Source organism: Panthera uncia, chromosome D4 (genome assembly GCF_023721935.1).
Source record: "Panthera uncia isolate 11264 chromosome D4, Puncia_PCG_1.0, whole genome shotgun sequence".
Taxonomy (NCBI): domain Eukaryota; kingdom Metazoa; phylum Chordata; class Mammalia; order Carnivora; family Felidae; genus Panthera; species Panthera uncia.
This window is the reverse complement of record NC_064807.1, coordinates 29,523,009-29,548,889: the sequence shown is the minus strand read 5'-3', so window position 1 is coordinate 29,548,889 and position 25,881 is coordinate 29,523,009. Positions and strand designations below refer to the sequence as shown.

General features: G+C 37.7%; 1 protein-coding gene across 2 annotated transcripts in view; it reads left to right on the top strand.

The window, feature by feature from the left end:
* Nucleotides 1–25,881, top strand: part of SLC35D2 (solute carrier family 35 member D2) — a 57,366-nt gene that overhangs the window by 4,388 nt on the left and 27,097 nt on the right. Inside the window, exons 2-8 of one of the 2 annotated variants that reach the window (XM_049634313.1) lie at nt 2,908–2,941; nt 4,945–5,031; nt 9,964–10,031; nt 18,227–18,298; nt 19,197–19,265; nt 24,161–24,263; nt 25,545–25,637. In XM_049634313.1, the coding sequence (XP_049490270.1) occupies nt 2,908–2,941; nt 4,945–5,031; nt 9,964–10,031; nt 18,227–18,298; nt 19,197–19,265; nt 24,161–24,263; nt 25,545–25,637 (526 nt within the window). The remainder of the gene's footprint in view (nt 1–2,907; nt 2,942–4,944; nt 5,032–9,963; nt 10,032–18,226; nt 18,299–19,196; nt 19,266–24,160; nt 24,264–25,544; nt 25,638–25,881) is intronic. The other variant, XM_049634319.1, reaches the window with a different exon arrangement.

Below are 25,881 nucleotides of genomic sequence, written 5' to 3'. Positions count from 1 at the left end.
GTACACACTTATTGTCTTCACTTCCTCGTGTTCACTCCTACAAGAATTCATTTAAAAAATTGGGGATTATTTAAATACAGAAAAGTACAAAGAAAATAATTATCTATATTCCCCCTACCTAGAATCAATATCTGTTAAATTTTTTTTGGCTGCTCCTCCCCCACTAACACTGTCTGTCTCAAAAGTAAACATTAAAAAAAATTAAAAATTATTTTGTGGGGTTGGGGGCTCCTGGGTGGCTCAGTCCCTTAAGCTTCCGACTTCCGCTCAGGTCATGATCTCGTGGTGGTTTGTGAGTTTCAGCCCAGCCTTGGGCCCTGTGCTGACAGCTCAGAGCCTAGAGCCTGCTTCCTATTCTCTGTCTCCCTCTATCTCTCTGCCCCTCTCCTGCTCACATTCTGTCTTTCAAAAACGAATAAATGTTAAAAGCCTGATCCCAGGGGCTCTGGAGCTGAGAGGACTCAACAGAATTCTGAGTTGGGGTGGGGCTTGGAATGCAGGGTGCTCACAGGGAGGGTGTTTGCCATTGGCAAGGTAGCTTTCTTCAGCTGAGGATGTTCTTGGGCAACTGGGGAATGAATACCTCAGCGTAGAAGGGGGTATCTGGGTGGCACAACTGGTATCCATCCACTAGAATGGATTTCATTCTCATGGTGTTACTGTCCAGACATTCATTCTGTTTTCTTTGATAAGGCGAGTCAGCTCTTTACTCTCTTCTTGCCCTATCTGAAATAGGTGTGTTTTCCTCTGACATGCAGATTGAGGGCTGAGCTAGGGGTGTGTGTGTGGGAGAGTCTCTGAGAGAATGACTGGGAGCCAGTGCAGGTTTGGGTAGTGAGCAGGGTGAGGTGATGTGCTGCCTTGTTAAATGTGGTGTGAAGTGTATCATCTAACTTACCCAATGCCGTTTGTTGAAAGACCATCTTTCCCTCACTGCTGTGCACTGTCATCTGTGTCATGTATGTGTGTATCTGTCCTCATCTTTGTTCTCTTCCATTGTGTGGATGCAAAATGAACAAACCTTTTGGAGTCTCTAAAAGTAAGAGCTTTATTCGAGCCCAAGTTAGGACAGCTGCCCAGGAAACATATTCTTTACAAAGAAGAAAGAGCTCCAGAGAATGAACAGGTTTTACAGGGTTTTTACAGTTTTCACATCTCGTAAAAGCTCAGATTATATATTAGCATATAGGCAAGAATCACAAGTTTTAATGTCAAGGAACAGGGAGTAGGAGCATTGATTGCTATCTTAAGAACAACATGGTCTTCTTTTAGGCTACTCATTCACAAAGCAGGGGTACATTGTATGCTTGGTGGGCCATGAATCAGGCTTTTGGTTTCAACAAAGCGTACGTGTAGTTATGCTGACTTAGAAAGAAATCCAAAATGGCTTCTCTTATATCCCAGGCCTTTAAAGAATTTTTTCTCTCACCAGTTGTAATGGAATGCATTTATTGTAATCTTTAATTAATCTTTTGTTAGGTTTGTTCCTGGATATATTATTTAAAAAAAAATAGCATAGGCATACTTCAGAGATGTTGTGGGTTTGGTTCTAGACCACCACAATACAGTAAGTATTGCAGTAAAGTGAGTCAATTGAATTTTGTGGTTTTCCAGGGCATATAAAAGTTATGTTTATACTGTACTGTTAAGTGTGCAATAGCATTATGTCTGAAAAACAATGTACATACCTTAATTAAAAAAATACTTTATTGCTAAAAAAATGCTAACCATCATCTGAGTTTTCAGGGAGTCATAATCACTAGTCACAGATCACCATCACAAGTATAATAATAATAATAATGAAAAAGTGTGAAATATCACGAGCATTATCGAAATGTGACACAGAGACACAAAGTGAGCAAATGCTGCTGGAAAAATGGTGCCGATAAACTTGCTCAAGGCAGGGTTACCACAAACCCTCACTTTGTAAGAAATGCAGTGTCTGCAAAGCATAATAAAGTGAAGAGTGATAAAATGAGATATATCTGTCTAATGAATCACCCAGTAGCCGTCATCCAGTGTCAACAACTCATTACATTTGTATCCCCCCTTGCACTCAATCCTACCATTTCCCCCCAGAGTTTAAAAAAAATTTTTTTTTAATGTTTATTTATTTTTGACAGAGAGAGAGAGAGAGACAGAGCATGAGCGGGGGAGGGTCAGAGACAGAGGGAGACACAGAATCCGAAGCAGGCTCCAGGCTCTGAGCTGTCAGCACAGAGCCTGACATGGGGCTTGAACTCACAGGCCGCAAAATCATGACCTGAGCCAAAGTTGGACGCTCAGTCGACTGAGCCACCCAGGCGCCCTCCCGCCCGCCGAGTTATTTTGAGGCAAATTAAAAACATATCATCATATGCATTTCAAGATGTATTTCTAAATTATAAGAAGGGCTCTTTCATTTAAAAAAAACACCACCCCAATACCTTTCATACCTAAAAAACTAAAGGTAATTCCTAATATCATAAAATATACAGTTAGTATTATTTGATGTGCTTTTAGTGTTATTATAAATGATCTCTTTAAAATTTTCACTTTGTTTCTTCTGGCATGTAGATATAGAAATTATGTTTTTTTTCATATATTCATCTTGTAGCCAGTGACCTTGCTAAAAATTATTTGTTCTAATAATTTATCCCCAGATTATTTTGGCTTTCTATATACATAGTCATGTTATCTGTTAATATGATGACAGACAAGGGGCAATAGAAAATTGCCAAGTTTAGCAACAATCAGTTTAAAAATGAAAAGAAATGAACAAATGAAAAGTCAATGAATTTTATGTTAAGTTTTAATGGTCTAAGAATGAAAAAAAAGTCTAAGATTTTTAAATAACTCCTGCCATTACATATTATAGACTGCAAATTTTTATCAGTTGCTAAAATTGTTATTCTGTGTTTTTTATAGTTTCCCATCACCAATTTTTCTTGGAATTGGACAGGTAAGTGAAAATGAAAAATTAACCACTTAATTAGTTGTCATTATACACAAAGAAATTTTAAGTGCTTTTGTTTAAGACTGCGGTTTACAAATTTATTCAGCTGATGGAGGGCCAGAGGATCATGGTACTTTTGGTGAAACAGCATGAAATATTGACACACATTTTAAGTCTTTCTATAATTTAGGAACAGTTGTATTTGTAGGAAAAAGCAATTACTTGTTTCAGCTTTCTTAATTGAATTTAATTACCCTTTAAAGCAAGGGGCCAGAAGACTGAAAGCCTCAAGGCCTGGTGGGGAACAAATGAATAAATTGGAGGCTGGAGTGGGACAAGGATATAGTTGCCAAAGTTGAAGTGTGCATTTGGGACTCAGTTTAAGCCACTGTGCTGAGAGGAAAGGACTCAGGAGATGAGATTGGGTTCACTATGCCCTTATTTTAACACCTCTGGACGTTTTCCAAGAGAAGCAGGGATTTTGAATTTTTACATCAAATTTGTAAATGCCAGCAACACATTCAGATTTTTACAAAACTCTCTGTGGGCCTAACTAAACATGTTTGCATTTTGTTTCCTGCAGTTTGTGATTTTTGTTCTCAAGTATAAAGACAAGATTGGATAAGCTTTCAGACTAACCCCATTTAGCTGCTTCTGAAATTTCCCATTAATATTAATTTGTGGCTTGTTTACTATCTTGATCATATGCTGGTGATTTCCAGTAGGCAAGTGGTAACAGGCACCAAAGGCACCTTTTTTTTTTTTGTTTGGTTGGTTTTGCTTTAATTTATAGGGAGAAAAACATAAAATTGTGAAAATTGTGTCTGTTAATTAATTTTTTAATTGTGAATCTTGAGAAGGATGTCATTTATATGATTAAACATTATTCTGGTTAAATGTTTTGCTGATAAGGTACTCTTTGCAATATCATTTTAGGAATAAAAAAATATAATATATTTCCTTAATGCCAAAAATACATCATCTTAATGTTTCAGTGTGAAAAATGTAGAAAAAAGTACTCTAAAAGATCAGTGAATATGTGATAATGTGCCCTTAGTAATCCCCAAGGCAAATAAAAATTCACTGGCTTGTGCTCAAAATAAAGCCTTTCTGATACACAATTTGTGGGGGAAGAGGGCAGCAGACCTCATTTAAAAGTCTGAGTTACAGAATATTTTAAATAAATGTTAGTATATTTCTGTAAGAATTATAAGGTCAGTTATAAATACAAACTATAATTATAATTCGAGATGGCCTTATGTTACGATCTATCATAAGTATTACATTTGTAAATTCATTAGGCTCAGGGTTTAGGGATAATCATGTTGAAGGATGCCTTAAATTTTTTCATAATAATATGGAAACAATTGAGTAAGTTCTAAAATTTGCATAGGAAGATGATATTAAAATTTTTTATTTCATAATAATCTGGAGTATTTCTAATATACTTGTACTCTAGATGAGTAGGATTTGAATGAGACATTTTTGCAGTACCGGCTAAGATTGAAGAGAAAACTAGATCCCTTTTAAAATTGTTTTTCTCTTAATTTGTCTTCTGTGTTATAGGAATATTAGACTTTACAAAAAGTGTGTTAGTGTGGAGTTTGCCCCCTTGCAGTACCCCTAGACTCACTTTATGTGGAAAGGTGTCCATATGTTCAGTACATGGGAAGTATGGTCCAGGATCAAGGACTGGCCTCACCAACTGTGGTTACTCTGGCCAGTTTTGGGGACACCATTTCTTTCTCTGAACCCCTTGAGATAATATGCATATATGTGTGTGAGTCTATTTGATCTTAACACTTTTTGCCTATAGTTCTGATAGAATTCATACATTGGCAAGAAAAACAATTTTGATATTCCAAGAAATAGTTATTTTTTGGAACCTAGAAATTGGATTTTTTTTGGATAATATATTCTTTTTGATGAATGTATTTTCTTCTGAAGGTGTCTTTGTACCTCAGTCTTTCCAGATATTTTGCTGAAGTTTCTCCTTCCCTTTTTTTTAGATGGCAGCTACCATAATGATACTGTATGTGTCCAAACTAAATAAAATAATTCACTTCCCTGATTTTGACAAGAAAATTCCCGTGAAGGTATGTGATGACGAGTACAAATAACTATGGTGAAAGATATGAAAATACTATAGAATTACAAATTGATCTTAGAATGCATGTCGGTTTCCATACACACTGTGCTTCCTGCCTACACTGGGTAGAAACTTCTTAACAGAGATTTTATATCATTCATTCAGTTGTTCATTAACATAATGTAGTAATAGTCAAAGTGTGTGCTTAGCAACTGACACTAAATAATACTATGTGTCTTCTGAAATGGCAAAGCCCTATAGTATTAGGATTTGGTAGGCTTTTTTGGTAAAAAAGCAGATAGTAAATATTTAGGCTTTGTGGGCCAGACCATCTCTGTTGCAATTATTCAGCTCTGCCACTGTACCATGATAGATAAATAAATTGCTGTCATCGTCTTCTAATGAAACTTTATTTACATAGACAAAAGATGGGCCAGATTTGGCTCATAGGGCCTTCTTTTCTGATCCTATTTTAAGTTTTCATTTTTTGCCTGGATTGATAAAAGCTGTGAGTAGAATGAAAAATATAATTTGATGCACATAGAAATACATGGGTTTTTCTGTGGTGGAACTAGAAACATAAAACCTGCCTTACCTTCCTGGGAATGAGGAACAGAGCTACCTTTTTTAAACAGTTGCTGGCTCAATAAACAGTTGCTTTAAGTCAACCATTTAATTCTTAGAGCAGTCCTATACAACAGGTAGTATTAACTATATTTTGATGACATTTTTGGATTTAGGGAAGTTAAATCAGGCTGTCAGTTCCTTGAGAGTGAGAACCTCTCCTGGCTTGTTCACTACCATGTCTCTAAGCCCTGGAAAGATGCTGGCATCTGTCACTAGATTAATCATCAGTCTGACTAAGCATCAGGGACATCCACAAAAAGAGAAAAACAAAATATTGAAGTATAACGAAGGCTATTAACCCAATCATCATAGGAACAATCAGAACATCGTTGGCCTTGCTACACTTAGTTTATGATATGCTATAGTTTTAAAACACTTTAAGCACTGTGAAATATGATCTATATGTAGGGAAAAGGCATCATACATGAATGTATACTTGAATGAATAATAACGCATGTAATCATTACCTAGATCATGAGATGGGATCACAGAATCCTCCTTACCCACTATTTTGACTTTCGTAATAATAATTTTCTTACTTTCTTTGTAATTATTCTAATATGTGTCCCTGAATTATGTTTTGCTGAACTCATACTATTCTTGAGTGTTCTGTAAAGAGAATACTGTTGTGAACATTTTTTTTTGAGTTTTTGCTATTGCATATATCTTTAAAAAATATATTATTTGGGGGCACCTGGATGGCTCAGTCAGTTAAGCATCCAACTCTTGATTTTGGCTCAGGTCGTGATCTCATGGTTCATGAGATCAAGCCCCATGTGGGGGGCTCCATGTTGGGCATGGAGCCTGCTTGGGATTCTCTCTCTCTCTCTCTCTCTCTCTCTCTCTCTCTCACCCTCCCCTGCTCACTCTCAAAATGTATATATATATTTAATGTTTACTTATTTATATATTTATGTATAAATATATATTTAATAATTTAATCTTTACTTATTTATATATATATTTAATAATATACTTTTTATATATATTTGATGTTTACTCATTTATATATTATAAATGACTATATTTATATATGTATATAATTTGGAAAATTAGATGGATATGTTTTTATATTGCATTTATATATTGTTTTTATATTTGCAAAATTATAGAATATTAATCATAATTTATTTGTGGTTTCCTTTAGATTTTTCTACATTCACGATCAGGTCATCTTCTACAACAAATGACAGTTTTGCTTCATTCTTTCCAACATTCTAACTTTTATTCTTTTACTTCGGTTACTGTATCGTATAGGACCCTCAGTACAATTTGGTAGAAGTGGTAATACTGGCTGATCTCCAAGGGGAAGCTTTTGGCATTTCACCGTTTAGTGTGTTGTTTGTTGTAGGCTTTTTGTTGATACCTTATATGCCTATTCCAGTTATCATTTGCTACATAACTTGTGACTCAAAATAATAATCACTGTGTTATTTCTCACAGTAACTGTGGTTCAGGAATTCAGGACAGTGTCAACTGGGTAGTTCTGGCTTAAGGCTTCTATATAGTTTCGGACAGACAGTAGCAGAGTGGAAACAATGATGGGGTTGCTGGTTAGTGCAGCTGGGAGCTGGTCACAAACCTCTCTTCCTATAATCTTAGGCCTCTCTGTGTGGTCACTCCTATAGGCTAATTTGGGCTTCCTTACAAAATGGCAGGCTCAGGGGAGTCAAAGTGGTCACATGGTGCTGAATTCTTCAAGGGTGAGTGTTCCAGCAAGCAGGGCAAAACTGCCTTGCTTTTTATGACCTAGCCTCAAAGGTCACATAGCAGCATTTCATCTGTACATTATTAATTGAAACAACCCCATGCAGTTTTAAGAGGAAGGGACCTAGATCATACCTCTGGATGGAAGAAAGTGTTAAAGTCACATTTTAAGAGCATGTGAAATAGAAAATATTATTGTAGCCATCATCTCTGATTATGGATTTGTCTATTTCTCTTGGTATTGATGTCAGGTTTTTTGTTTTGTTTAATTTATTTTGAGGCCATATCGTTAGGTGCCTAAAACTTTAGCTAAATCTTCCAGGTAAAGTGTTTAATCACAGCTCACCCTGAAACAACATGGATTTCAACTGCATAGGTTCATCATATGTGGATTTTTTTTTTTATTTTGGATGAATACAGTACAGGGTTGTAAATGTGTTTTTTCTTATGATTTTAACATTTTCTTTTCTCTAGCTTACTTTATGTAAGAATGTAGTATATAACACATGTAACATACAAAATATGAGTGCCTGTTTATGTTATTACTAAGACTGCCAGTCAACAGTAGGCTATTAGCAGTTAGGTTTTGGGGAAATCAAAAGCTATACATGGATTTTTGACTGTGTCGGGTGTTGGCATCCCTAAGCTTCACATTGTCCAAGGATCAACTATATATGAGGTGGACTTCTGTTTCAGTTCTTTTAGTGTACCTGGAAACTACAGCAGGCATATCTAACTTATCAAACTGTAAAGTTAATTAATAAGTGTACCTTCCCCCTCATGCTCCTGGGTGGCTCAGTCAGTAAGCGTCCAAATCTTGACTTCAGCTCAGGTCATGATCTCATGGTTTGTGAAATTGAGCCCACTTTGGGCTCTTTCCTGACAGCACGAAGCCTGCTTGGGATTCTCTCTCGCTCTTTCTCTCTGCCCCTCCCTTGCTCATGCTCTCTCTCTCTTTCTCTCACAAGAAAGAAACTTAAAAAAAAATAAGTGTATCTTCCCCTTCAACAGTGTAAGGACTTTTACACATTTACCCCTCCTCCCAATTTAATGTGCTGTTTTCAACAGGTACTTGAATAACTTTATGTAGATCTCACAATATATTTTTATTTTCTTTAAAAAAAACCCATCAATGTTTATTTATATTTACCCACGTATTTACTGCTCCCTTTGCTTTTCTCTCCTTTTTGCATCCCACACTTTCTACTGTCCTCCTGATTAAATTACCTCCTTTAGAATTTCCTTTACTAATAGTCTGCTTAAATTCCCTTAGTTTTTTTTTTTTTTTTTTTTTTCTGAAAAAGACTGCATATTTTTCCTTTGCTTTCAAAAGACATTCTTGTTGGGGGGTAGCATTCTAATCTGACAGACCCTTGAAGATGATGCAGTTCTGCTGCCCTCTGCCTCCCATTTTTTCTGGGTTTCTGTTCTTGCTTTAGTTTTTGGCTTGGAGACTCACTATCTCCCACATATTTCATGCTTTTATAAAGGTTTTAAGTTATTTTACCTAGCATTTTTAATTGTTTTTAGCAGGGAGATTAACACAGATAATCTAGCTCACCGTTACCAGGAACTAGAAGTCAGTATTGTTTTTATTTTGAATTATACATGGAAAGGAGGGCAACTGATTCTTTTCAATACCTAAGAACCTCTAAAGTTGTAATATCCCAGAAGTTTTATTGTTTAGCCAGTTGTAGGCTGTCAACCAGAATGTGGTGAATGAAGGGGAAGGTCTTGGATGCGAGGCCCTCTCTTTCTTTCTTGAACAAATCTCCTGATAATAACGTTTTCTAATTTTTGGGGGGTAAATGACACTTAGTATTTCAAAATCCTTCAAAGGATGTCTTATCTGAATTGCACACTTAATGTCTTTTTAGTGGGAAAAAAATGTTGGACTCCCCTTGATAGCTGTGGATTGTATATCAGTCAAAAAGTTCTCAGTTAGTGTGTGACCTTATGAAAGGATATATATTTTTTTCATTTATGGAAGAGTAGGTCTTTTGTATGTTTCTTCAGTATGTTCTGAACAGTATTTCTCTTGACAAAATAATTCAGGAGGTCAGAGCTCAGTAAACCTAATTCAAGTACTACTGGTATGTTGTTTAACCTTGGTAGATATGTAATCATTCTAGACCTTGAAAACAAATAAAGTAACTCCAAAGTAATGTGGGTGGTAGACACAACTTTTTGAAAGGGTCACCAACCTTGTGACATTCCAGTGGTGTGTTTTATTTATTTAAAGTTTTAATTTTATTTATTTTTGAGAGAGAGAGAGAGAGTGTGTGTGTGAGCAAGCAGGGGAGGGGCAGAAAGAGACGGGGACAGAGGGTATGAAGCGGGCTCTGCTCGGATAGCAGAGAGCCTGATGTGGGGCTCGTGGGGCTCGAATTCACGAACTGTGAGATCATGACCTGAGCTGAACGCAGACGCTTAACTGACTAAGCCACCCAGGCACCCTGTGGTGTGTTTTAGATTGTGGAAAATTCACAGTTGTTACAGGGAAATGATTTGCTTACTGATGGGGAGTGAGTGTCACCATCTATATATATGAAGGAAAATCATTATTGGAGTTCTAATCAAATATTCTTTTTTTTTTTCATGGAAGCTGTTTCCTCTGCCTCTCCTCTATGTTGGAAACCACATAAGTGGATTATCAAGCACAAGTAAATTAAGGTATGGTGCAGGGGAATGGTTGATGGGAGGTTCTTCACTCGTTTGTTTCTAATGGTACAATACAAAGACCAAGTTTGATTTTTTCAAAATATTACATGAGATTGAGGAAAGCCCTATTTGTATAGTGAGAGTAAAAAGGGGGCAGGTGGAAGGTAGACCAGAAGAAGGACATATAAAACTGACAACAGAAAGTAGACCTCTCCTCTTTCCTCTTATTTGGAAAGGACAGATTGTAGTTGTAGAAAATAAAATGTGAAATACTGGTTTTAGTTCTACATTTTAGTTTTTTTTTTTTGTTTTGTTTCTTTCTGGGATTGGGACGGTTTTCCTTAATTGTATCAAATTTGTATTAAAGCTTCCGGAGTTAGGTGCTATTGCTGTGTTACCATGGATCTTATTGGCTTGTCTCTGAGTGAGTTCACCTGCAGCTGTGGGGAATGGTTTCGGTTAACACTGACAGCTGCTCACTCCTTGCATCAGGGGTGTCCGCTTCACAGATGAAGGCTTTGTTTCCTTCTTCTTCCTCTTCCTTCCCCCACCCCTCTTTCTCCCCCCTCCCCCTCCTCCCTTCTCCCTCCCCTCCTCCCTTCTCCCTCCCCTCCTCCCTTCTCCCTCCCCCTCCTCCCTTCTCCCTCCCCCTCCTCCCTTCTCCCTCCCCCTCCTCCCCTCCCCACCTTCTTCGTCCTCTTCTTTTTTAAAAGTAGGCTTCACCCCCAGTGTAGAGCCCAATGAGGGGCTTGAACTCAAGACCTGAGCTGAGATCAGGAGTTGAACGCTTAACCGACTGAGCCACCCAGGTGCCCCTCTTCTTTTTTTTTTAAAGTGATTTTAGAAGCATACTTATTATAGGTGTTCTGAAAGGCTCTACATGCATTGAGGAATGAGTATAACTTCCATTCATTGATACAACACTGTTCTCAAGGTAGCAATGTTAGAAACATCTTTATTACAAGTGTTCTTAAACACTTCCCTACATGCATTTGGAGAAGATGGCTTCTCAAGTGCCGTGGGGTTTCTAGGAGAAGAGAGTTAACCAGAAAATGAGAGTAAGGAGGAAGAAAGATTGTTCACGTGGTGTCATGTAATGTGTTCTGCTGTGCCTCATATTTTCTGTAAACTGGTAGCTGGTTCTACTGCTTTGATCATATTAGGTTCAGTTTTTCAGACAAGATCAGTTTATTGGTGATGTTGGGTTCTTTCTATTGCATCATGGGGCACATAATGTTTTAGCCCACTTCTTAAAAAAATGTTTATTTTCTTTATTTTGAGAGAGAGCACGAGCAGAGGAGGGACAGAGGGAGAGGGAGAGAGAGAATACCAAGCACATGGGGCTTGATCCCATGAACTGTGAGATCATAGCTTTGGACTGTTAACTGACTGAGCCACCCAGGTACCCCCTAGCCCACTTTTTTAAAAAACCCCTTTTTGAGGTATAATTGGTATAAAATAAACTGTACATAATTATAATGCACAAATGATAAGTTTTGGCCTGTGTATAAGTCTGTGAAATCTATCACTGCAGTATCTAACACCCATAAAGATTTCCTCAAGTGACCTACTTATAATGATATTACATTGATCGATTCCCCTTTTAATGATTTTAAGGGGTCAGTCTGGTCCCTTCATTAGAAAGTGCCCCATCAGTCAGTCAGTCAGCCAGTCTTTTCTTTCTTTCTTTCTTTCTTTCTTTCTTTCTTTCTTTCTTTCTTTCTTTCTCTTTCTTTCTTTCTTCTCTTTCTTTCTCTTTCTTTTTCTTTCTTTCTCTCTTTTTCTTTCTTCCTTCCTTCCTTCCTTCCTTCCTTTTTTAATGTTTTATTCATTTTTGAGAGAGAGAGAGAGACAGAATGAGAATGAGTGAGGGAGGGGCAGAGAGAGAGGGAGACACAGATCCAAAGATGGCTCCTGGCTCTGACTGTCAGCACAGAGCCCGACATGGGGCTCAGAGTCATAAACCGTGAGATCATGACCTGAGCTGAAGTCAGATGCCTAACTGACTGACCCACCCAGGCACTCCCATCAGTCTTTCACCTAATGGTTTTAGATTCATTGATGATGACTTTCTAGATCCATTATTTCATTACAAGTTGCAGATCACCCTGTCTTCATGTATTATGTAAACTTCTTTAATAAATACAAACTTTTACCATTTCACACAAGAAAGGCAGGGCGTAAGCTTTATTTATACGTGTTCAGTATAATAAATTAGTGTCCTGTCACCTTCAGTGGTGACCAGTGAGAGTTTTTGCTTGTTTGGTTTTTTTACTATAATCATTATAAACTCATGAATTTCCATTTACTTGATAGAAGTCTTTTGTCAGATCTGTGTTTTGCAAGTATTTTCCTTCAGTCTGTAGTTTTGTCTTTTTGTTCTCTTAGTGTTGTCTTTCAGAGAAGTTTTAAATTTTAATGAAGTTCCATATCATTTTTTTCTCTCGTGGTTCATGCTTTTGGTGTTGTATTTAAAAACTCATTGTTGAGGGGTGTCTGGCTGGCTCAGTTGGTGGAGCATATGACTTTTGATCTTGGGGTTGTAAGTTTGAATCCCATGTTGGGTGTAGAGATTACTTAATAAAATCTTAGGGGTGCCTGAGTTGGTTAAGTGTCCAACTTTGGCTCAGGTCATGATCTCATGGTACGTGGGTTAGAGCCCCGTGTTGGGCTTTGTGCTGACAGCTTGCAGTCTGGAGCCTGCTTGGGATTCTGTCTCCCTCTGTCTCTGTTCCTCCCCCACTCTCCCTCTCTCCCCCCACTCTCAAAAATAAAATAAAACATTAAAAAATTTCTTTAAAGATAAAAAAAAAAACAACTCATTGCTGTACCCCATCACCTACATTTTGTCCTGTGCTATCTTCCAGGAATTTGATAGGTTGCATTTTACATTTAAGCATATGGTCTATTTTGAGTTTATTTGTGAAAGGTGTAGGGTCTGTCTAGATTCCTTTTTTTGCATGTAGATGTCTAGTTGTTTTAGCATGGTTTGTTGAAAAGACCATCCATTCTCCATTAAATTATGGTTGCTCCTTTGTCAAAGGTCAGTTGACTATATTTGTGTGGGTTTATTTCTGGGTGCTCTAGTATATTCTATTGATCTATTTCATTTACTTGATGTTTTTAGTTAATTATATAAATAATTCTTTTGATGCTCACATTATCCCATCTCAGGCCAATGGGAGCCCCTATGAGTTGGCTTTTATGTTCTAGTGCCCCAGTGCTCTGGTTAGTTCCTTGCTTTCTGGCACATGATGTCCCAGGCTTGTCTTGAACTTTTCCTGCCATTCTCCAAGGATCCCCTGTTTATTTTTATTTTATTTTATTTTATTTTATTTTATTTTATTTATTTTGGAGGGAGAGAGAGAGCACATGAGCAGGGGAGAGGGGCAGGGGAGAGAGAGAGAATCTTAAGCAGGTCTGATGTAGGGCTCCATCCCATGACCCTGGGATTATGACCTGAGCAAAAATCAAAAAGTTGGACGCTCAACTATCTGAGCCACCCAGGCACCCCTCCCCTGGTTGTTTTTAATGGTAAAGGTTATGTTCAGGCCACAATCTAGGTTCTGGATATATTGTGAAGGACCAGCCAACACAATTTCCTGATAAATAACATGTGTGGGAGAAAGAAAGGAGACAAGGATGACTTCATTGAAGAATGGGATTGCCATTGATTGGATTTATGTCTAGGAGTAGGATTGCTGGTCATATGGCAGTTCTCTGTTTAACATTTTGTGGAACGTCAAACTATTTCTCAAAGTAGCTATACCAGTTTACAGTCCACCAGCCATGTAAGAGGGCTACAACTTCTCTACGTTCTTGCCAAATTTGTTATTGTCTGTTGTTCTGATTATGGCTGTTCTAGTAGTTGTGAAGTAGTATCTCATGGTTTTGATTCCATTTCTCTGATAACTAATGGTATTGAGCATCTTTTCATGTGCTTATTGGCCATCTATCTATATAGATATAGATATAGATATATTTTAGAGAAATATCTATTCAGATCTTCTGCGTATTTTTAATATGGTTATTCATCTTTTTATTATTAAGCTGTAAGTCCTCTTTATATATTTTATATACAAGTCCCTTAACACACAAGATTGCAAAGTTTTCTCTTATTTTGTAGGTTGTCTTTTTACTCTCTTAATGGTATACTTTGAAACACAAAAGTTTTAGGTTTTTAAAAATTTAATTAACAATTAAGGTAAAATATATGTAACATAAAATTTACCATTTTAACCATTTTTAAGTATATGGTTCATTGGCATTCAGTATATTCACATGTTGAGCAACCATCTTCAGTATCTATTCCTTGAACTTTAACATCATCTTAAACTGAAGCTCTGTACCCATTAAAAAATAACTGCCAATTTTCTCATGCTTCCAGCCACAGGTAACCTTTATATTACATTCTGTCTCAATTAACTTGCCTACTCCAGATATTTCATACAAGTGAAATGATACAGTCTTTTTTTTTTTTAAGTTACGGCTTATTTCAGTATAATGTTTTCAAGGTTCACTCATGTTGTCATGTATAAGAATTTTATTCTCTTTTTAAAAGATTTTATTTTTAAAGTGATCTCTACATCCACCCTGGGGCTTGAACTCACAACCCCAAAATCATGAGTCACATGCTCTGCCAACTGTGCCAGCCAGGCACCCCTATTACTTTTTTAAGGCTAAATAATATTCTATTGTTTGTATATATCACCTTCTGATTATCCATTTATAAAAGTTGAAAATTTTGATGAAGTCTTATTTATCAAGTCTTTCTTTTGCTGCTTGTACTTTTGGTATTATATCTAAGAAGACTGCCTAATCCAAGGTCATGAAGATTTATCCCTATGCTTTTTTCAAAAATTTTAATAATTTTAGCTCCCATATTTAGGTCTTTGATATGTGATAAATTCTTGTATATGGTGTGAGAAAGGGGTTCAAATTCATTCTTTTGCATGTGGATGCATATTCAGTTGTCCCAGCACCATTTGTTGAAAAGACTTTTCTTTCCCCATTGTATTGTCTTGGAACCCTTGTTGAAAATGAATTGACCATAATTGTATGGATTTATTTCTAGATTCTTAATCCTATTCCTTTGATTACATGTCTATAATCAATAACTAGATAGTGCTAATTACTGTACCTTTGTAATAAGTTTTCACATTGGGTCCACCAACTTTATTCTTTTTCAAGATTGTTCTAGCTTTCTGGTTTAGCTTTCTTGTTTTAACTTTCTTGCATGGCCATATTTTGATTTTTTTAATCTTTATTTTTTATAGATTTTTAAAATTTTAGATAGAGAAAAAGTGCAAGCTGGGGAAAGGGGCATGGGGTGGGTGGGGGAGAGAGAGGGAGAGGGACAGGGACAGGGACAGGGAGAGAATCTTAAGTAGGCTCCATGCTCAGCTCAGAGCCCAGTGTGGGGCTCAATCCCACGACCCTGGGATCATGACCTGAACTGAAAACAAGAGTCAGATACTCAACCGAGTGAGCCACTCAGGTGCCCCAATCTTTATTTTAAGTAGGCTCCATACCCAGTATGGGGCTTGAACTCACGACCCTGAGATCAAGAGTCTCATGCTGTACTGTCTGAGCCAGCCAGGTGCCTCACCATATCAGTTTTAACATCAGCTTGTTAATTTCTGGGGGGAAAAAAAAGCCAACTGAGATTTTGATAGGATTGTGTTGAAACTATAGATCTATTTGGGAGTATTTCCAATACTTTAACAATTTTAAGCCTATTGATCCAGAAACATGGAATATCTTTCCACTTAACGCTTCTTTAATCCTCTAACAATATTCTGTAGTTTTTAGTGTACAAGTCTTACACTTATTTTCTTAAATTTATTCCTAAGAATTTTGTTCTTTTGATGCTATCATTAATGGAATTGTTTTAATTTCCTTTTTGGATTGCTCATTGCAATATATATAGAAATGTAATTGATTTTTGTATATGCAATTTTTTTCCTGCACTCTTACTTAACTATTCATTATGATAACTCTTTAGTGGATTCCTTAGGATTTTCTTTATGTGTCATTTGCAAATAGGGATAACTTTATTTCTTGCTTTCTAAACAGTATCCTTTTTTTTTTTTTTTTTTCAGTTTAATTGCCTCTTCTAGAATCCCAAGTATATGTTGAATTGATGTAGTGTTGAGAGCAAACATTCTGGTCTTATTGCTGATCTTAAGGGGAAAACAGTCAGCTTTTCATCATTAAGTATAACTTACTTGCTTTTAAAAGGCATCATTAAAAATACTTTTTGGAATTAATTGACTTTTTGGGTGCTTTGAAAAAGGCAGTTCTAATCAGTCTCATAAGAGATTTTTTTTTTTTTTAACATTTATTTATTTTTGAGACAGAGAGAGACAGATCATGAACGGGGGAGGGTCAGAGAGAGGGAGACACAGAATCTGAAACGGGCTCCAGGCTCTGAGCTGTCAGCACAGAGCCCAACGCGGGGCTCAAACTCACGGACCACGAAATTGTGACCTGAGCCGAAGTCGGCCGCTTAACCAACTGAGCCACCCAGGCACCCCTCATAAGATATCTTTAAGTGTGGGTATAAAGTTCCTGAAAATTCTTTCTGTACTTGTTCTCTGGTTGTGGCATCATTGATCACATGGAACCCCTCCACAGGTCTGGTCCAGAGGAGATGGTCACTGCTGTCCTGGCTGTGGTTCTGACTTTCTTTCTCCAAGTCACCATCTTCTCAGGGTGACATCTGGAAGCAGGTGGAGGTTGGCTGTTCCAGCCTAGTCAGTTTTTTTGGGTGTGCATTGAGCTGTGTTTTGGAATCTCTGAGTTTTGAGGCCCCACTGAAAGTTCTTAAGTATTTTTAAAAGGCAATGAATATAGCCTCATTACATAAAGTTTTGAGGAAAAAATAACTCATAACTTTATCTTCTAACATACTATTTTATTTTATTTTATTTTATTATTATTTTTTTTTAATATATGAAATTTACTGTCAGATTGGTTTCCATACAACACCCAGTGCTCATCCCAAAAGGTGCCCTCCTCAATACCCATCACCCACCCTGCCCTCCCTCCCACCCCCCATCAACCCTCAATTTGTTCTCAGTTTTTAACAGTCTCTTATGCTTTGGCTCTCTCCCACTCTAACCTCTTTTTTTTTTTTTTTCCTTCCCCTCCCCCATGGGTTTCTGTTATGTTTCTCAGGATCCACATAAGAGTGAAACCATATGGTATCTGTCTTTCTCTGTATGGCTTATTTCACTTAGCATCACACTCTCCAGTTCCATCCATCTAACATACTATTTTAAATATTGATTTCAGTGTTTCCCCGTATGTACAATGTGTCATGTTACAGTTGTAGCTTCTACATAGTTATGTATTCTCCTTGTTTTATTTAATATTTATTTTACAATAGTGGTATAAAGTTTTACATTCTAGAGTTAATGTGTAATGTTCCCTCAAATAGATTTATCATATATTTTATCACTGTCTTATTGTGTGACTGTTTTTTAACGTTTTATTTTATATTTTAAGAGACTGAGAGAGAGAGAGAGAGAGAGAGTGAGCAGGGGAGGGGCAGAGAGAAAGGGAGACACAGAATCCAAAGCAGGCTCCAGGCTCTGAGCTGTCAGCACAGAGCCTGCTGCAGGGCTCAAACCCGCAAACACAGTATCATGACCTGAGCCGAAGTCAGATGCTTAATGTACTGAGCCACCCAGGCGCCCCTTATTGTATGACTTTTAGGTTGTTTCTGATGTTTTCTCCAAAGACACTGTTGTAATGAACACATTTGCGCACCTGGTTTTTTTCTTTCTTTTGTATTATTACCTTGGGCTGAATTTCCCAAAAAGAAATCATTAGGTCCAAGGTTAGCACTTAATGACTGTTGATACATAATTCCAACTTAATTTGCCAAAGGGTGTGTTGGTGTATACTGCATACGGTATTTTAGCATAGTCTTTGTAGTTTTAGCACAATCTTTGCAGTAGTTGGATAACATGATTTTTAAAAATTGCTAGCAAGTGAAAAAAATTGCTAATAAGCAAAAGTGGCATGAAACTACTAAATCTCCATTTCTATTATTTAATGTGATTTGTTGGTGTTATATGTGAGAATTAAGGTTAATTTCTTATATTTAATTTGGAAAGTTAGTGGGCTTAATTAAAAATGTAAAGCATGTGAAAAAAATACTTGGTGTCTGATGTTACTATACTTGAATCTTTTCCCGACAGTTTGCCGATGTTCACCGTGCTCAGGAAATTTACCATTCCACTTACTTTACTCCTGGAAACCATCATACTTGGGTGATTTTTCTGTTTCCTCTGTTCCTCTCATGTCCTTTCCCCTCATCCCATATTATTTTTGCTTAGCAAGTTCTCAATATCTAATTGTTTTTCCAAATAGTCAATTTGAATTGCTAGTAGCAATAACTTAAGGACAAATGGTTTATTCATTTAAAAGTAGTCTCCTGTTTCCATGATTCCATAAGAACATGAGTGATTTTTTTTGCTTGTGATTTTATAGTAGACTAATAATATGTGTTTATAATAGAAAATTATAAAAAAAAAAACAACCCCAACAATCCCCAAACAGATGTAAGTATGTTTCCTGAGCTAGCTGGAATATACCCTGACAGGAATACAGAGGAAAAATTCTCCATGTGTACATATAGAATAGGAATGCAGGAAGTCATGAAAATCCATTCTGATGTAGTGATTACAATAGAACATAGGAATAAATTAATTTTTATAATGTTAGTTTAAAATTTTCCATAAAGATACTCAGGCCAGTATCAGAAAAGGTGGTTCCTGATTTTGCTTAGGAAGATTATTTAGCAATGGAATTTTGATGATGGCCCAATGTTCTAAGTCCTATGTTGAATTTTATCTTAGTCTTTGGATGCTTGATATAAGACCATCTAGAACTGTCGGCAGGAGCCCTTCTGCATTCTGTCATAGCATCTTTCTAATGAGAACAGAGAAATACACTTATAATTAAATTAGACAACTGTTTAAAAAAGACATTTGGTCTGATTTATTAATCCTCTTACAGATACTTACAGTGCTTTCTCTCTGTAAAGCGATGTCCGTTAGATTTTAGCTATAAAACTGTGAGCAATGTGTATTTTCAGTTTAAGAATTATAATCTATATTTTTTCCTTTTTCTTTCTTTCTCTATCATCTATCCATCTATTTATCCCAGGAAACACTATTCCTTGAACATCATCGTCAGTGTTTTTACCATCATACTTGGCGCTTTCATAGCAGCTGGGTAAGACTCTGGACTGTTTCTGTTCAGTAACTTCTTTGTGCCTTTGACAATAGGCCCCACCCCGCCCTCATTTTCCATTTTCCATCTGGCTGCAGTTGAATTGAGCAGCCAGGAGACAAGTCTGTTGATGTTAGTGGGTTCCCCATGTGTTCCTGTGAAAGTCAGACTGGGTTCTAACTTGGCCGGAACATTTCTGAGAATGTATAAAGGGAACATTAGAAGATATGAATACAGCTTTTTTTCATAAAAAGGAGTAAACTACTTGCTTTTATTACTGAATGTTTGTCTTCAGTACAAAAAATTTACTTGAAAAGTTCTTGGGCATTTGGTCAAGATTAACAGCTTTATAAAGCCCTTGTATGCTGATTTGTTTTATCACCTGTGATGCCTTAGCAGTCTGTTTCCCAGGTGGGGTACTCTAATTAAATGTATTTGTATATCTGGGACAGGAGCCAATACCAGTGCATGACTAAGTTGACCCTTGAACAACACGGGGATTAAGGGTGCCAACTGCACTCCCTCCCACTCCCCCTCCCTTCGTGGAAAATCCAAGTATAACTTTCAACTCCCTAAAAACTTCACTACTAATAGCCTATTGTTGACTGGAAGTCTTACTGATAACATAGTCAATTAACACATATTTTGTATGTTATATGTATCATATACCGTATTCCTAAAGTAAAGCAAACTAAAGAAAAATGTTAAGAAAATCATAAGGAAGAGAAAATACATTTACATTTACAAATACAAATACAAAATACAAATACAATATTGTACTGTATTTATTGAAAAAAAAAATCCATGGATAAATGGACCAGCACAGTTCAAACCTGTGTTGTTCAGGGTCAATTATAGTATCATTTTTGTTAATATGTAAGACCAGGAATTCGGACTCCATGTTTGCATTTGAAAGCAGACACTCAGACTCCTGGCTTTTAAATAGATTTTTTAAAAATGTTTATTTATTTTTGAGAGACAGAGAGAGACAGAGTGCAAGCAGGGGAGGGGCTGAGAGAAAGGGGGACACAGAATCTGAAGCAGGCTGCAGGCTCTGAGCTGTCAGCACGAAGCCCGACGCAGGGCTCGAATTCACTGTGAGATCATGACCTGTGCCGAAGTCCGATGCTTAACTCACTGAGCCACCCAGGCGCCCTAGACTCCTGGCTTTTATAGCCTGGTGCTTAAAGCATATGTGCAGTTATATTCCCTGGGTCCAAAACTTAGCCCAGCCCCTTGTCAGCCGTTTCTCAGCCTCTCTGTGCCTCAGTTTTACTCATGTGTACAGTAAAGAATAGAAAAAAAAAAAAAACCCCTACCTGAGTGAAGGGAAGAATGCAGACTGGATGAATTTCAGTTAAATTAGTTTCCTTAACTGATTGAGAAAGAAGAGTTCTGGATCATTAATTGCAAATTAAATAAGGGCATGGATATTCTCTTATTCTAGTCTCCTTGCTTACTAGCTGTACAACCAGGACAAGTGATTTAGCCTGCCCACACCCCAGTTATTTCGACTATGCAATGGAGGTTAGAACAGACCCACCTAGTAGTGTCTTTGTGAGAATGAAATGAGATAGAAAACTGGGGTTTACTCTAGCATGTGGCCAAATTCACCAAATACGTGTTGAGTGTGTACTATACACGAGGCATCATTCTAGGTGCTGGGGAGTCCAGCTGTTAACAAAACAGACAAGAAACCTTGCCTGTACGGAGCTTCCATTCTAGTTGGTGGAGACAGACAATAAGTAAAAGAAACAGATTAGAAAATATATCATGCCAGATGGTGACAGATATTAGCAATTTATTTGTTTTGTTTTTTTATTATTATAAATGTGTTTAGTCCCTTGCCTAACCAAAGTTTATTATTTACATTTTCATCTGTAACATCCCTGTCCCCAGTCGTATCTGTGGCTGAGTTCAGCCCCTCTACAAGCTGGCCTCTACTTTCAGCACTGTTTTAGGTCTCCGGTATGTGGACTTTAAACAGCAGAACTTAGGGGCGCCTGGGTGGCGCAGTCGGTTAAGCGTCCGACTTCAGCCAGGTCACGATCTCGCGGTCCGTGAGTTCGAGCCCTGTGTCGGGCTCTGGGCTGATGGCTCGGAGCCTGGAGCCTGTTTCCGATTCTGTGTCTCCCTCTCTCTCTGCCCCTCCCCCGTTCATGCTCTGTTTCTCTCTGTCCCCAAAATAAATAAAAAACGTTGAAAAAAAAAAATAAATAAACAGCAGAACTTAGAGCCTGTTGTAGTCATGAAGATTTTGTTCCAAGATAATCATAGGAGCAAAGTAGCTAAAAGAGGGAGGTGCTCTGTTGAAAGTGCCCTCCTCCCACAGCGCTTTGAGGTGTCCCCTGGGCAGCCTCTTTTTTGTAAGTTTCTTAGAGCTTGATTTGGAAACTACTCAGAGTCAATTGTATACTTTTACAAAAATGGTTTATAAAAATGTCTGTAAGGCTTTCGTGAGGAATGGTGCTTCAGATGCTGTGTATACAGAGGCGTATTTCCAGACCCAGTGAATAGAAATTCAGCTCATAATTAGCACATGTGATATTCTAATGAGCTCAAAGGGTAGTGTTCCCAAAACATCTAACTTTCCCCCAAGAGCCAGCTTGGAACAGTACTTCTCAAACTTTCCCATCCTCAGCACCCACAGAATGGATACTATCTAGGTGGGTGACAAGCACAGTTCTTAGCTGCAGGCTAGCTGTGACCCCCAACCTTCTCTCTGCTCATTCAAATCACCTCGTCTAAATGCAGATAACTGTAGAGCTGATTTACTCAGATGAGCCAGTTTATGCTGCTGTAACAAACAGCTCCCACATTAACATACCAAGTATATTCTGCTCACACTACTTACTCAGACCAACATTAGTTAACGCTCTGAGGGTGCTCAGCTCATTGTAGCTACTCAGGGACCCAAGCTGATGGAACCCCTGCCTCAAAGGGAGGGAAAAGGGCATGTGGGGAATCGTGCCCCAGCTCTTCAAGCTTTTTCCTGGAAATGCCATGCATTACTTCCTCTTACATTTTGTTTGCTGAAGCAAGTTACATGGCCAGATAAAGTTAAAATATCATGTCTGTAAACAGCCATAAAGGACAACTAAAGGGTTAACCATGAATTTGCTCTCATTTATTAAAGCAAATGAATTCTTTTCAAATTTCTGTGCTTTTACCAGTGGCCTAAACAAGTGGTGCTAGGAAACTTGAGGCCCCCGGAGCAGATCTGAGAACTCTGGGAATTTCCCTCGGGCTCTCCTAGGAAGTGAGCAACACCTTTCCACTCCCCTAGAAACCTGGCTCTTTTATCCATTGGACTCTTTGCCATTTTGCGGAACAGCAGACGCTTCTTAACATGGAGCCAAATGTGGGTAGGGATGAGATTTGGAAGACCCTTATTTTAAGAGATTTTATTTTTTGTGTGATTGAGCCAGAGAATTCTGATTTATGATGATCTAAAGTTAATTTACATTCTCACAAATATATTTGTAGTTAATAATGCCAGCAGAAGCCTCAAGCAAATCTGGTTTAGTTTGCATTCAGATTTTGACACAACTTTTGCCTCTCTATTTCTTTTTCTTTGGTTAGAAATGATCTTTCTTTAAAACAAATTTTTATGTTGCAGGAGATCAGGATATGCCATTCTAAAATATGCCACTTGGACACAAACATTATTTTGAGCTGAAGGCAATTGAGAACCAACAGATGTAGGAAGAGTTCTCGATCTTCCCCTTTCCTGCCTAAAAGCAGACCATAAATTTCCCTTTGTGAATGTGCCCCCCTTCTCCTGCACCAGGAGTAGGAGAGCAGGTCTCACTGGAGACAGAGGACCTGCACCGAGATGAGTCTGTGTAGATAAACCTTACTACAGTAACACTTATCTTCCATTGGTTTCCCCCATGCATTTCCTAGTCCTTTCTCCATAATTTATTTGTTCCTTGGAATCCAAATGTCTTTTTTTGTTAAAATGATATATAAGCCGCAGAGTCTAACCACTTATTTGAGATTCATTTCTTTTTTGTGAACTCCTATACATGTGAAATGTTTTATAAAAGTTGTATTCCTTTTTTCTTGTTAAGCTACTGTCAGTTAAATTTGCAGGCTCCAGTCACTGAACCTAAGAGGGTAGAGGAAACCTCCTTGATGATATGTATTTATGAATTATGACATGGGTCTGGCACTGTCTGTAGGATCAAGCGTAGTAGGTAACTCATATCATGGCTCAGCTGTTCTTTCTCTCCCTGTGCCGTGTGCCCCCGAACATTTTTATACCAGTATTATTTATATAAAATGGAAGTAGAAAAGAAGATGTTCAAAAGAATGAGGAGAAGGTAGCCTTAGAGGAATTGCAGAGAAGGAATGGATCGCTGCCTTGCCTTTTTGACAAACAGGGTGGGGGCGTGCTGGTGGATGATGTGACCGGCGGGACACCAGATGGAGGTGTCAGTTCCTCTTTCGACCTCTCTTGCCCCAGTCACTGCCCAGCTGTCCCCACAGGGCATCTCCCCTGGAGATGGCCCTGTTTATTACAATAAGCAAAGCCACTGGGTGGGTTGGACAAATCATTCCCCTCAGAAAAGCAGAGCTCACCGATTATTACGCCATTTGATTAGTTGGCCATTTGATCAGTTGGCGAAAGAAAGGGCTTTGCAGTTAAAGGAAGGTGGTTAATGTTGCTCTGGTTTTAAGCCATTCATGATTAAATTGAAGCCACCTGATGGCCTGGTTTTGTTTTGTCTGGAGGCAAAGCAGAGGAATTAACCACAGGGGGGAAATATGCCAGAGGAAAAGAAGGTGGTTACTAGCATCACAAGTGGATTTGATTAGGGCAAGATAAAACAGGCAGGCTTGAAGGCCAAGTTGTGAGTTTCTGAATAATCATCCTTTTGTGTTCTCCCTCCCAGTTCTGACCTTGCCTTTAACTTGGAAGGCTATATTTTTGTATTCCTGAATGATATCTTCACAGCAGCAAATGGAGTTTATACCAAACAGAAAATGGACCCAAAGGTACCAGATCTTCACTCCTTTGATTTTTAGGCTTTGTCCTCTGGCCCCTGAAATTACATGAAAAAATAAAATGGATTTGTAAAGTTGGCACATAATTTAATTTACATGATATGCTTTATAGGTCACTAATTTCTTTTCAGTTATCTTGTTTGTATGGGTTCTTGTTATCCCTTACCTTACAAAGTTTTGGTTGAAAATAAGACACTATTTTAGATGCAAAGTCAGAATATATAAAGAGATTATTTTGAGAGGCAGATTAAAATTAAAAGGTGTTTTTTTGCTATCCTCATCAGTGACCAAGGCAAAGTCAGGGGTATTCTGAGAGCCACTCCAGTTTGAGAGTCTGAAGGTATGGGTTACATATAAAAGTTATGCTGCTTACTGGTTGTTGTGACTTGGACCCTTAAACTTCTCCAAACCTCAGTTTCATCATCTGTGGAATGGATCATTTGTAAAGTCTTGCCCAGCAGGAACTGCCTCTCCTGGTCAGTAACTGAGCGGTCTCCCCAGAGACTGGTGGGCAGATGGGCGTTTCTTGCATGTGGCCGCCTCCACGTCTGTGGGGGTGGGGGGACAGTGCTTACCCCACCCCAGCTGTTCCGGAAGCTCTGGAGGATGAGCCAGGCATATGTTGCTTTGTTCCAAGTTCTTTGTGTTGAGTGAGGCAGTTTGCTTTGATGGACAGACTCATTTCTGTGAGCTGCTTTTTATCTGCACTGTTTTTTTCTGCAGGGCCCTTTGTTTTTTTACTGGTGGCAGTTTTACAAAAACAGGTTTTTTGCCTTTTGAGGGTCACAGTATGTCACCCTTTATGAAAAATGGTAGAGAAGTAGTGAAGCCACTTTAATGAAAAGTAAATTTATGCAAGATTAGAAAATGAGATACCTTGTATTTTAACACTGCTGTTCCTTACCAGAAAGAGCAGATGTTTTTAAGGAGTTCTGTTTATATTAACATTTTAAATGTTCTTAATTTTGTTCCAGATTTCTCATTTTGCAGACAAAATGATAAAAAAAAAACAATTAGAATGTGAGAGATGGGTGGGCCTCAGAGTCCATCCATATTCATCCATTTTATCTGCCATTTTTGTTTAAAAGAAATGTTTTGCTATCATGATATGCTTGAGGTGAAGCATTTTACATTAGGAATTTACTGAAAATATTCCAATACAGAGTTGGTCAGAATAGATTTTTAACTCTGCATAAATACATAGTTATATAAATGCCTTCGAAATTTGATGCTTTGTGTTTCTAAAATTCAGTGTTTTCTTTGTTTTTGTAGGAGTTAGGCAAATATGGAGTGCTTTTCTACAATGCCTGCTTCATGATTATACCAACTCTTATCATCAGTGTCTCTACTGGAGACCTTCAGCAGGTGAGCTGGTGACAGTCATTACATTCCTGCTGAGCAGCCTCTGAGAGTCTTAATAGTTAACTTTTTGTACTGCAGTGTAAAGCGTAAAGGTAAGTCGGATTACCAGGAGGGTACATGGAATCGAGATGTGTGACATCACCAGTAATACCTCTGATGCTATCCTTCCTTTGGTGTTTATCTTTTTTTTTTTTTTTTAATTTTTTTTTTTTTTTCGTTTTTTTTTTTTTTTTTTTTTTTTTTTTTT